The 13,780-nt window shown below is 46.8% G+C and overlaps 1 protein-coding gene across 2 annotated transcripts; it reads left to right on the top strand.

Annotated features, from left to right (window-relative positions):
• Positions 1-2,932: 2,932 nt before the first annotated feature.
• LOC140419732 (uncharacterized) lies at positions 2,933-11,354 on the top strand. 2 transcript variants are annotated; one of them, XM_072503666.1, is made up of 2 exons: positions 2,933-5,044; positions 5,251-11,354. In XM_072503666.1, the coding sequence occupies exon 1, from the start codon at positions 3,856-3,858 to the stop codon at positions 5,023-5,025; it is 1,170 nt and encodes a 389-aa protein (XP_072359767.1). In that variant the 5' UTR covers positions 2,933-3,855; the 3' UTR covers positions 5,026-5,044; positions 5,251-11,354. The 2 variants fall into 2 exon arrangements, with proteins under 2 accessions (XP_072359767.1, XP_072359768.1); XM_072503667.1 differs by having other exon boundaries at positions 2,934-3,182; positions 3,503-11,354.
• The last annotated feature ends 2,426 nt before the right edge of the window (positions 11,355-13,780 follow it).

Here is a 13,780-nt window from a genome sequence, read left to right as displayed (position 1 = left end):
AGACGATACGAAGATTGGTGGAGTTGTGGATAGTAAGGAGGGCTGTTGTCGTCTGCAAAGAGACATAGATAGGATGCAGAGCTGGGCTGAGAAGTGGCAGATGGAGTTTAACCCTGAAAAGTGTGAGGTTGTCCATTTTGGAAGGACAAATATGAATGCGGAATATAGGGTTAACGGTAGAGTTCTTGGCAATGTGGAGGAGCAGAGCGATCTTGGGGTCTATGTTCATACATCTTTGAAAGTTGCCACTCAAGTGGATAGAGCTGTGAAGAAGGCCTATGGTGTGCTCGCGTTCATTAACAGAGGGATTGAATTTAAGAGCCGTGAGGTGATGATGCAGCTGTACAAAACTTTGGTAAGGCCACATTTGGAGTACTGTGTACAGTGCTGGTCGCCTCATTTTAGGAAGGATGTGGAAGCTCTGGAAAAGGTGCAAAGAAGATTTACCAGGATGTTGCCTGGAATGGAGAGTAGGTCTTACGAGGAAAGGTTGAGGGTGCTAGGCCTTTTTTCATTAGAGCGGAGAAGGATGAGGGGCGACTTGATAGAGGTTTATAAGATGATCAGGGGAATAGATAGACAGTCAGAGACTTTTTCCCCAGGTGGAACACACCATTACAAGGGGACATAAATTTAAGGTGAAAGGTGGAAGATATAGGAGGGATATCAGAGGTAGGTTCTTTACCCAGAGAGTAGTGGGGGCATGGAATGCACTGCCTGTGGAAGTAGTTGAGTCGGAAACATTAGGGACCTTCAAGCAGCTATTGGATAGGTACATGGATGACGGTAAAATGATATAGTGTAGATTTATTTGTTCTTAAGGGCAGCACGGTAGCATTGTGGATAGGGCAATTGCTTCACAGCTCCATGGTCCCAGGTTCGATTCCGGCTTGGGTCATTGTCTGTGCGGAGTCTGCACGTCCTCCCCGTGTCTGCGTGGGTTTCCTCCGGGTGCTCCGGTTTCCTCCCACAGTCCAAAGATGTGCGGGTTAGGTGAATTGGCCAATGATAAATTGCCCTTAATGTCCAAATTGCCCTTGGTGTTGGGTGGAGGTGTTGAGTTTGGGTATGGTGCTCTTTCCAAGAGCCGGTGCAGACTCAAAGGGCCGAATGGCCTCCTTCTGCACTGTAAATTCAATGATAATCTATGATTAATCTAGGACAAAGGTTCGGCACAACATCGTGGGCCAAAGGGCCTGTTCTGTGCTGTATTTTCTATGTTCTATGTTCTATGAACACCAGGTTAAAGTCCAACAGGTTTGTTTCAAATCATTAGCTTTCGGAGCGCTGCTCCTTCCTCATGTGAATGAAAAGACAACTTGAGACGATTCACACCTCTTTAACCTGGGGTTACCCCTATCTCTGGATCTGTAAAGACTTAATTACCTGCAAATGCTCACATACAAAGCATTGTCTTCCATCTTTGACTTTGTTTATATATATGTTTCTGGAACATACCTCTTCATTCACCTGAGGAAGGAGCAGTGCTCCGAAAGCTCGTGTTTGAAACAAACCCACTGGACTTTAACCTGGTGTTGTAAGACTTCTTACTTTGTCTATATATATGTTTGTGGAACCTACCTCTTCATTCACCTGAGGAAGGAGCAGTGCTCCGAAAACTAGTGATTCAAAACACACCTGTTGGACTATAACCTGGTGTTGTAAGACTTCTTTTTTTTCCTAAATTTAGAGGACCCAATTCAATTTTACCAATTAAGGGGCAATTTAGTGTGGCCAATCCACCTAGCCTGCACATCTTTGGGTTGTGGGGGCAAAACCCACTCAAACACGAGGAGAATGTGCAAACTCCACACGGACAGTGACCCAGAGCCGGGATCGAACCTGGGACCTTGGCGCCGTGAGGCAGCAGGGCTAACCCACTGCGCCACCATGCTGCCCATGTTGTAAGACTTCTTACCATAATAATTTATGATGTGGAGATGCAGGCGTTAGACTGGGGTGAGCACAGTAAGAAGTCTTACAACACCAGGTTAAAGTCCAACAGGTTTGTTTCAAATCATTAGCTTTCGGAGCGCTGCTCCTTCCTCATGTGAATGAAAAGACAACTTGAGACGATTCACATCTCTTTAACCTGGGGTTACCCCTATCTCTGGATCTGTAAAGACTTAATTACCTGCAAATGCTCACATACAAAGCATTGTCTTCCATCTTTGACTTTGTCTATATATATGTTTCTGGAACATACCTCTTCAATCACCTGAGGAAGGAGCAGCACTCCGAAAGCTCGTGTTTGAAACAAACCCGCTGGACTTTAACCTGGTGTTGTAAGACTTCTTACTTTGTCTATATATATGTTTGTGGAACCTACCTTTTCATTCACCTGAGGAAGGAGCAGTGCTCCGAAAACTAGTGATTCAAAACACACCTGTTGGACTATAACCTGGTGTTGTAAGACTTCTTTTTTTTTCTAAATTTAGAGGACCCAATTCATTTTTTCCAATTAAGGGGCAATTTAGCGTGGCCAATCCGCCTACCCTGCACATCTTTGGGTTGTGGGGGCAAAACCCACGCAGACACGGGGAGAATGTGCAAACTCCACACGGACAGTGACCCAGAGCCAGGAAAACTGTAAGACCTGGTCTTGTAAGACTTCTTACCATAATCATTTAGAGAGAGACTGGTAGGGATTGGGAGTGATATTGTTCACTGTTTTATACCATTCTATTATTCAATGATTGTGACATGAACTCTCTCTCTCTGTTAATTAGATGCACCTGCCCAGAATGCACCACACGAGTGAGGCAGTCATTCTCTCAGAATGGCAGAAACGCGCAGGTGCGGGAACCTGCCGGTCTGCGCGGGGGCATGCGCATTGCGTCCGCGAAGCTGTGAGGGGAACAATGGTCCAATACCCAGCAGACCCCGCGGTGGAGAATATCCCCGCAACAGGGAACGGGTACGCATGCGCAATGCCGCAGTTTTCCGAGCATGCGCAGTATGTGTGAAGGTGACAGACCCTTGTTTGTTGCTCGGCTGACGGTGAGGATCGTGGCCGGGGGAGAGGAGGAGTGGATGCGGCGGGAGGGCGAGGAGGCTTCGATGACGCCCGGTGTAGGCCGCAAATCCCCCCAAATGCAGCTGCAGGTGCCCCGTTTGAGGCTACAAGGCTTTTACCAGGAGCAGGCCCTGGTTCACGGTTCTCATCGTGGTTCAGCGGCGAGGTGGGTGCTTATGCGGCCATCTTGGTGACGTAACACCGAGTGGGCGGGGCTTCAGGGTTCCAGTGACCAGGAGAGAAAAAGATTTTATTGTCAGTCTGCAGACAGGAGCTGGAGAACTGAACCCAGGCAGAGGAAAGAAATGGTGCAGATGGTGAGATGGGTTTGGATTGCAGCCCAGGGAGGAGGGAGAGTGTGTGGGACTGGGATTGACAGCTTTGGGGGAACAAGAGAGGAAAAAATGTTCCAGAGAAACTAGAATTGTCTGTTCTGAATTTCTATCCAGCACTGATAGTGCTAAATTTTGTAACCACCTTTTACAGGGTATTAAAGGGGGAGGATTCAAAGACTGGAAACTCAAACCAAATATTACAACAGCATCTGGCTGAGTTAATGGCTTCATCAGTACCTGGATATCAATGGCCTTTGAATGTGGAAGGAGAAATGTTTCTCTGTTCTATCTGTGGCAGAAGAGTTCAAAGGTCAGTGTGATTGGCAAAGCACAGAGACACACACACATCTGAGTGACAGTATTCCAGTACGCTGACTGTGCAAAGTGTTTGAACCAATTACACAGCCTGCTTCATTCACAGACAGGGGAAAAAGTTCAAGTATTCTGTGTTGACAAGTCTTCAACTGACTGTCCGAACTGGAGAGCTGCAAGGACACCCACACCATGGAGAAGACATGGAAATGTGGGGACTGTGGGAAGGGATTCAATTATCGATGCCTGCTGGAAACACATCGGCGCATTCACACAGGAGAGAGACCGTTCACCTGCTCTGAGTGTGGGAAGGGATTTACTCAATCAGCTGGCTTGATGTCACACCAACGAATTCACACCGAAGACAAACCATTCAGCTGCACCTCCTGTGGAAAGAGGTTCAGGCATCCGTCTGCCCTCACTGCACACCAATACACTCACACTGGGCAGCGACCGTTCTCTTGCTGCATTTGTGGGAAGGGATTCACTTGTTCTTCCGCCATTACTGCACACCAGCGAGTTCACACTGGGGAGAGGCCATTCACCTGCTCCAAGTGTGGGAAGGGATTCACACAGTTATCCAACCTGCTAACACACCAGCGGGTTCACACTGGGGAGAGGCCATTCATCTGCTACAAGTGTGGGAAGAGATTCACTCAGTTATCCAGCCTGCTTACACACCAGCGGATTCACACTGGGGAGAAGCCTTTCACCTGCTACATGTGTGGGAAGGGATTCACTCAGGAATCCAGCCTGCGTACTCACCAGCGGATTCACACTGGGGAGAGGCCATTCATCTGCTCGGAGTGTGGGAAGGGATTCACTCTGTCACATCAGCTTCTGATGCACCAACAAATTCACACAGGGGAGAGGTCATTCACCTGTTCCGTATGTGGGAAAGGATTCTCTAAGTCATCCCACCTTGTGAAACACCAGCAGATTCATACTGGGGAGAGGCCATTCACCTGCTCGGAGTGTGGGAAGGGATTCACTCAGTCATCCCACTTGCTGACACACCAGTGTGTCCATCCTGGGGAAAGATTGTTCAGCTGCTCCTTCTGTGGGAAGGGATTCACTCAGTCAGCCAGACTCATGTTACACCAACGAATGCACTCCAAGGGTAGAGCATTCAACTGCATATCCTGTGGAAAGAGATTCATGTCTTCATCTAATCTCCGTACACACGAGCGTGTTCATACCGGGGAGAGACCATTTACTTGCTCAGTGTGTGGGAAGGGATTCACTCAGTCATCCAGCCTCTTAAGACACCAGCGAATTCACACTAAGGAGAAGGTTCACAAAGGGCCGAGATTGAACATCGATGCTGTAGGATGGGATTCACTCAGTCACGATATGAGCTGAGACGTCGGAAAGTTGACAAGTGAGTGCAGGGATTGGATATTGCTGTTTGTGCTGCTGTTAATCACCTCCACGATTGATGGTCTGACAATATCTGGTTTGATTCTGCTGATGTTAACAAACCCGAGAACTGGCTGCAGTTTTAATATTTTCAGATGTTACTGATTTTCAGAGCTACAACATCCCATTTTAAATGCACTATCTATGATATTCTCCTTCATTCAACAGGAACAATACAGGAGGAAGGACAGTCACGTCATTCACTATCGTGAGAAGAGTTAATAATAATCTTTATTATTGTCACAAGCGGGCTGACATTAACACTGCAATGGAGTTACTGTGAAAATCCCCCAGTCGCCACATTCCGGAGCCTGTCCGGGTCACAGAGGGAGAATTCAGAATGCCCTAATTACCTAACAGTACGACTTTCGGGACTTGTGGGAGGAAACCGGAGCACCCTGGGAAACCCACACAGATGGGGGGAACGTGCAGAATCCGCACAGGCAGTGACCAAAGCCGGGAATCACACCTGGGACCCTGGAGCTGTGAAGCAACAGTGCCAACCACTGTGCTATCGTGCTGCCCTCTTACAAACCTCTTTGAATTTTGTGAAGACGTTACTGTGTTAGTGGATGAGGGGGATCGGGTTGGCGTTGCCTATCTCAGGGTGGACTCCAACAACTTGTATTTACACAGACGGTTATGGGGCTGGAGGAGGTTACAGAGATACTGAGGATCCCATTGACATTGTCCATCTCAGGGTGTAATCCAACAACTTGTATTTACACTGAGGGTTGTGGGGCTCGAGGAGGTTGCAGAGACACTGGGGATCTTATTGACATTGTCTATCTCAGGATTGTTAAACTCATTTTCCACATGATTTGTCCCTTGTAGGATGTGGACAGGATTTAGGGGAATCAGGAAATTGTTTACTTGCTGCAGGCTTCCTAGCCTCCGAACTGCTCTTAGCCATGATAGTTATATGGCCACCCCTGTTCAGTTTCTGGTCAATGGTAGCCCCCCCTCCTTCTCCCCCCAGGATGTTGCAACTGGGGCATTCAGTCATGATAACGCCACTGAATGTCAGGGGATGATGGTTAGATTCTCTTTAGTTGCAGGAGGAGCAAAGAGCTGGGGCAGCACGGTGGCGCAGTGGATAGCATTGCTGCCTCACAGTGCCGAGGTCCCAGGTTCGATCCCAGCTCTGGGTCATATTACGGGTCAGGGTTTAGAGAACACCGAAGTATTGTTGCTCTTTTTAGCCTTAGTTTATTAGCTCTGATTATGTCACCTTTGCCCACGAGTCGCCAGGTATCTTTCTGATACCGCCACGTGGTTCAAGCTCGAGTTATGATTAACAAGTCAGCACACCGCTTAGTAAGATTGAAATCAATGGTCATTTATTTTGTACAGCAATCAATACTGACACAATAATCCTACTATCTATATCAAAACCTACCACTACTGGCCAATACTTAGCTTTATGAGATGGCCCACCAGGTCAGGGAAACAAATGGTTTATCGAATTGGATCTGGCCTGCGGGATTCAAAAGGCTGATACGGGTCGATGGCTAGGAATCTCTATCGGGTAGCGATCGCTGGAGTCAGACTTACGGTCCTTTGTCGAAGGTTCTTGCGAAGGTTGCGAGCAGGTGAAGAAGGGAGAGAGAGAGCGATCTGAACTTGGCCCCTCAATTTATAGGGCCCAGGGCTTCCCGCCTCTCGGGGCGGCCCTCGGCCCCGAGTCCCAAGTGATTGGACTTGTTCCCAATCACTGGGTTCGATATGCTCCAATAATGGGGCGATTCCTCGATCGGGGGGTGGTCGTTCACCTGTCTTTGTTTCGGCCACTGCAGGCGCCGACAGGTCTGGCCCGGCATTCAATTACTAATATGCTGTAATTGTTCCCGGGGATAGCCGATTAAACTGCAGATGTCTGGGTTGATGTGCTGCTAATAGTCTTGAGTATCGATCTGGGCCGACTTCCCCAGAGCCGAATACGCTATTCTGTCTACAGCTGTCTGTTTGTGTCCTGTTGGCTGCTTTTCCCATCAGCCTTTTCGGTTAGCCATTTTAAATCGGGTTTTGGCCAAATTAATAGGGAATCAGCCATTTTAGGTGGCTACAGTATATCATGGAGTTCACCTGACCCACAACCTTTAATAGATTTTGGTTATGGGGAGCACAAGGGCCCACTTTACAGGTGAACTAAAAGTATTTTTAAACAAAAACAATGTTTATTCTATGAATCCAGTTAATATTTTATAAACACAGTAAACAGTTTATCAACTACCAACCCAGACCACCCCCCAAAAGATACAGTACTCTATAGATAACACTTAATAACTTCCCAAACAACATCCATAAGTTAAAACCTTTTAAACAAAGGCAGCAGGTTTAGATTCTCGACAGAAACAGGTATTACTTTGAAATCATCAATGAGCTGAAGACATTCTTTAGCTGGTAGAGAGAGATCATTACACAGCTGCTTGCTTTTAATGCAGCTCTCCAACTCAAAACGAAACCAAAAACACACTGCAGCTACCAGCTCAAAAGGAAAGTGAAAGACAGACAGCCCAGCTCCACCCACACACTGACATCACTGCAGCTATTTGATAAACACCCATTTCTTAAAGGTACATTCACCTGACAGTCACTGTACGTGTGGAGTTTGCATGTTCTCCCCGTGTTTGCATGGGTTTCGCCCCCACAACCCAAAGATGTGCAGGCTAGGTGGATTGGCCATGCTAAATTGCCCCTTAATTGGAAAAAATGAATTGGGTACTCTAAATTTATATTTTAAAAAAGAGCTTGGAGAGCTCATCGAGCATTTCTCCAGACACCGGTACCGAGCCAAGGAGCCCAACTACAAGGGAATCGGATTAGCTCTTCCTCTTCCTGACTGACATGGGGCACAAAAAGGGCAGCACGGTAGCATGGTGGTTAGCACAATTGCTTCACAGCTCCAGGGTCCCAGGTTCGATTCCCGGCTTGGGTCACTGTCTGTGCGGAGTCTGCACGTTCTCCCCGTGTATGCGTGGGTTTCCTCCGGGTGCTCCGGTTTCCTCCCACAGTCCAAAGATGTGCAGGTTAAGTGGATTGGCCATGCTAAATTGCCCTTAGTGTCCAAAATTTCCCTTAGTGTTGGGTGGGGTTACTGGGTTATGGGGACAGGGTGGAGGTGTGGACTTGGGTAGGATGCTCTTTCCAAGAGCCGGTGCAGGCTCGATGGGCCGAATGGCCTCCTTCTGCACTGTAAATTCTATGTAAATCTATGTAACAGGCTGCAGCTGGATTTTACACTTTTAAAAAATTCTCCCAAGATGGCGCCGGAGAGTGGTGACTCTGCGAGCTCTCCCCAACAGATCCTGTTCCTACATCTTTTATAAGCATTATTTATGGTTTGTTCTGTAATTATTATAGTATGTTCTATGTATTCATGTATGAAACAATTTGCCTGCACTGTACGCAGAACAATACTTTTCACTGTACCTCAGTACTCGTTGGGCACCACGGTAGCACAGTGGTTAGCACTGTTGTTTCACAGCTCCAGGGTCCCAGGTTCGATTCCTGGCTTGGGTCACTGTCTGTGCTGGGTCTGCACATTCTCCCAGTGTCTGCGTGGGTTTCCTCCGGTCCCGACTCCCACAAGTCCCGAAAGATGTGCTCTTAGAATCATAGAATTTCCAGTGCAGAAGGAGGCCATTCAGCCCATCGAGCCTGCACCAGCCCTTGGAAAGAGCGCCCTACCCAAGCCCACACCTCCACATTTTCCCCGTAACCCACTCAACCCAACCTTTTTTAAGGGCAATTTAGCATGTACAATCCACCTAACGTGCGTGAGGAAACCGGAGCACCCGGAGGAAACCCACGCAAACACGGGGAGAATGTGCAGACTCCGCACAGACATTAGGTAATTTGGACATTCTGAATTCTCCCTCTGTGACCTGAACAGGTGCCGGAATGTGGCGACTGGGGGCTTTTCACAGTAACTTCACTGCTGTGTTAATGTCAGCCTGCTTGTGACAATAAAGATTATTATTATAAATAAATCAATTCAAAACCTGGGTGACGGTCACATTCAGGAGAAATTATTAAAATGGATCCACAAGTAGATAAACTATATCAGGACTTACTGATATTTCCATTTGAATCACTGCTCCTGGTACCTGACACCTCTTAACTTGTTCCATCTCATCAACACTTGGACTAACTGACTAGGCTGCGACCTGTCTTGGATAAAAACGCGAGGACCACTTGTCATCACAGAATCCTAGACATTTACAGCACAGAGGCCATTCAGCCCATTGTATCTGTGTTGGCTGAAAATTCCTTATCCAGTCTAATCCCACTTTCCACCTCTTGGTCAGGTCACAGAAACTCCCCATCGGGGTGTCTTTAAATGTGATGCGGGTTTCTGTCGCTATCTCCCTTTCAGACAGAGTTCCAGATCCCCACCACACCCCTGGGTGAAGAAAATCCTCAATTCCCCTCTAATCCTTCCAATAGATACTTCAATCTCTGCCCCAGGTTACTGACCTGCCTGTTAATGAAATAGGTCCTTCTGCCGTCTGATCCACTATATCTGGGACCCTCATAATGTTACACACCTCAATTAAATGTCCACTCAGCCTCCTCTGTTCCACAGAAAACAATCGATCCAATCGTTCCTCTTGTTAAAATTCCCCAATCCTGGAAACATCCAGATAAATCTCTTCCATACTCTCTCCAGTACAATCACATTCTTCCTGTAATGTGGTGACCAGAGCTGTACTCCGTACTCTAGCTGTGATCTAACTCGCGATTTTAGTTCTAGAATAACCATTCTCTAACCTTCCATTGGCTTCAATGTGATGGAAACTGACAGCTGCAACCTGTCAGCATTTGAAAGATATTTACAGATGTTTTGAGGGTTTCTTACAGATGGGATCGTTCTCTGTTCTCTCCACTCGAGGTGTTTGATGACAGACTTTCTCCTGTGAATATCCAGCTGGAACATTGGGCCCTGATGTGTTTCCTTGTTCATCTTGTTGACTCTAAACATTGAATCTTGTGGTTTCAGACACCAGAGAATCAAACTCCCAACAACAGATTGCCTTTCACTGACTTTATTAACAGCTCTGCAATAATACAGACAGAGTCATTCCTTACATGGTTCTGGTCCTCAGTGAAATACTTAAATGATGAGCTTTAGATGTTCTTCATATGTTCCACAGGAAACTAAGGACATTTGGTATTTCCACATTGACTTTTGCCAATTTTTACAGATACACCATAGAAAGCATCCTATCTGGCTGTATCACAGCTTGGTACGGCAACTGCTCAGCCCAAGATCGTTTCTTAGGTAGATTAGCCATGCTAAATTGTCCCTTAGTGCCCAGAAAAGATGCTTAGGTTAGGAGTTATTGGAATAAGGAAGGGGAATGGGCTTGGATGGAGTGTTATTTCAGAGGGTCGGTGAAGACTCGATGGGCTGAATGGCCTCCTTCTGCACTGGAGTGATTTTTTTTTAATAAACATTTTATTGAGTGATTTTTTTGGCATTGTAACAGCAGCAATATAAACAATGTACATGAAAATATAAACATAGTGCAAATACCACCTCCCTCCCCACACTGGAGTGATTTTAACTACAGAGAGTCATGAACACAGTCCAGTCCAACAGGCGATCCTGCCTCCCACCCATTGACTCTGTCTACACCTCCCGCTGCCTTGGGAAAGTGGGCTGCATAATTAAAGATCCCTCCCATCCGGGATATTCTCTCTTCCAACCTCTTCCATCAGGCAGAAGACGCAAAAGTCTGAGAACACGCACTAACAGACTCATAAACACCTTCTTACCTGTTACTGCCAGACTCCCAAATGGCCCTCTTATGGACTGAACTGATCTCTTCCCACAACTTCTCTGGTGTAGCACCATACTTCGTATGCTTCAGCCAATGTCTATGTATATACTGTGTATCTATCGTATGTCCTATGTTTTTCATGTATGGACTTTCTCACTGGACTGTATGCAGAACAATAATTTTCACTGTACCTCGGTACACGTGACAATAAATAAATCTACTTCAGAGCTTGTAATATAGGAATGGTGTATTGGTCTGTAACTGTAATATAATTTTAATTCAATATTCCTTCTTTTAATATTCCGTCCACCACTTCCCTGTTACCTGATGAATTTGTTACTTGTTGTTATCACAGGATTGTCTCAGATTTCCATTGTTTTCACTTGATTCTTTCGTCTATATCTGAATTTTATGTTGTACATTGCACTGAAATTCAGCCTTTGGGCTGTGAACAGGTTTCTTGAATAAAATTCAATTATTTTAAAATTGGTTACCTGATCAGGAGAACAGAGATAATACAGTGGATTCAGAGCTCTCTTCTCCCCAGACAGGAGCACACTGACAGTGTAACACAGTCTCATCAGTCTGCGGACTCCTGTTAAATACAGAGCAGTACAGGAGCACACTGACATCATGTGACCAACGTCCAATTTATACCATCCTAGTGATAAAAGAACCCTCATCATGTAAGCTAGACTTGCTGTCAGGGATGAGGGAAAGTTTCCTGTGGTGTACGGCTTCTTTGACCACAGTCACACCAGAGTCAGGGTCCTGACAGATTTTAAATCAGGTTTACCTGGAGTCTGTCATCCTGGCGCCAATGATTGTGTTTTGGGTCGACCTCATGGAACCCCCTCTAGAGCAGCTTTCCTGGTGAGTCAGTCTGGGGGACATCAATATGCAGATGGACTGGGAAAATCACGTTGGTAGTGGATCCCAAGAAAAGGAATTTGTGAAATGTCTAAGAGATGTTTTTTTGAGCAGCTTGTGACAGAGTCTACTAGGGAACAGGTAGTCAGTCGGTCATTGGTAAGATTGCAGAGTCCATTATTAAAGATGAGATCGCGGAGTAGTTGGAAGTGCATGATAAATTCGGACTGAGTCAGCACGGCTTCGTCAAGGGGGGGATCATGTCTGACAAAGCTGTTAGAGTTCTTTGAGGAGGTAACTAGGAAGTTAGACAAGGGAGAACCAGTGGTCGTGATTTATTTAGATTTCCAGAGGGCCCTTGACTAGGTGCCGCATAGGAAACTGTTAAATAAATTAAGAGCCCATGGTGTTAAGGGTAATATCCTGGCATGGATAGAGGATTGGCTGACTGGCATAAGGCAGAGAGTGGGGATAAAGGGGCCTGTGACCAGTCATGTGCCTTGGAGGTCGATGCTGGAACCACACATTTTCACAATACATATTGACGATCTGGAAGAAGGAACTGAAGTCACTGTTGCTACATTTGCAGATGATACAAAGATATGGAGAGGGACAGATAGTATTGAGGAAGCAGAGAGGCTGCAGAAGGACTTGGACAGTGGGCAAAGAAGTGGCAGATGGAATCCAATGTGAAAAAGTGTGAGGTTATGCACTTTGGAAGGAGGAATGGACGTTATAGACTATTTTCTCAATGGGAAATGCTTGGGAAATCAGAAGCACAAAGGGACTTGGGAGTCCTTGTTCAAGATTGTCTTAAGATTAACGTTCAGATGCTGACGACAAGGGGACTGGAGAAGGGGGCAGTGTCAGCGGTGTACGGAGCTATTTTGGAAGAGGATAAGGCACCACTGGAAGGGATTAAAGCAAAGTGGGGGGAAGAGCTGGGAGAGGTTATAGAGGAGGGGTCTGGTGTGAGGTGCCCCGGAGAGTGAATGCCTCCACCTCTTTTGCGAGGTTGGGGCTGATACAGCTGAAGGTGGTATATACAGCGCACCTCACGAGGGCGAGGATGAGCCGATTTCTTGAAGGAGTAGAGGATGTGTGTGAACGTTGCGGGGGGGGGGGGGGCAGCGGCGGCGGAGGGGCCCGCTAATTACTTTCATATGTTTTGGTCCTGTCCAAAGCTAGGGGAGTACTGGAAGGAGGTGTTCAGGGTAATTTCCAAGGTGGTGCGCGTGAAACTGGACCCGGGAGGCCATATTCGGGGTGTCGGACCAGCCAGGGTTGGAAACGGGAGCGGAGGCAGATATCATAGCCTTCGCCTCATTGATCGCCCGAAGGCGGATCCTGCTGGGATGGAGAGCAGCCTCTCCACCCAGTGCCCTGGCGTGGCGGGAGGACCTGTTGGAATACTTGACCCTTGAGAAGGTTAAGTTCGAACTGAGGGGAAGCTCGGAGGGGTTCTACAAGTCATGGGGACTATTTATTATGCACTTTCAAGAACTGGATAACATCGAACATTAGTTGGGGGGGGGGGTGGGTTGGGGGGGGAAGGGGGCTGTGTATATTAAGGGTGACTATGGGTAATCCCTGATTCCTTTTTGTCATTTGTTTATGTAAACATGCGGGCTGATGTTTGGGGGTTGGTGGGAGAATGGGAGCGTTGTTATTGTTATGGGGATTGACATATCTGTTGCTGGTTATTGTTTATTGTTGGTGGGTGTAAATTCGGGAGAAAATGTGAAAAAGGAGGAGAATAAAAATATTTATTTAAAAAAAAGATTAACGCTCAGGTTCAGTCGGCAGTTAGGAAGACAAATACAATGTTAGCATTCATGTCGAGAGGGCTAGAATACAAGAGCAGGAATGTACTTCTGAGGCTGTATAAGGCTCTGGTCAGACCCCATTTGGAGTATTGTGAGCAATTTTGGGCCCCATATCTAAGGAAAGAAGTGCTGGCCTTGGAAAGGGTCCAGAGGAGGTTCACAAGGCTGATCCCTGGGATGAAGAGCTTGTCATATGAGGAACGGTTGAGGACTCTG

The sequence above is a fragment of the Scyliorhinus torazame genome, chromosome 5 (assembly GCF_047496885.1).
Source record: "Scyliorhinus torazame isolate Kashiwa2021f chromosome 5, sScyTor2.1, whole genome shotgun sequence".
Taxonomy (NCBI): Eukaryota; Metazoa; Chordata; class Chondrichthyes; order Carcharhiniformes; family Scyliorhinidae; genus Scyliorhinus; species Scyliorhinus torazame.
The sequence above is the reverse complement of the archived record's forward strand: the minus strand, read 5'-3'. Positions and strand labels throughout refer to the sequence as shown.

Bases quoted from the DNA above. Each gene is read 5' to 3' on its own strand.
- LOC140419732 (XM_072503666.1), top strand. From the start codon at position 3,856: ATGGAGAAGACATGGAAATGTGGGGACTGTGGGAAGGGATTCAATTAT.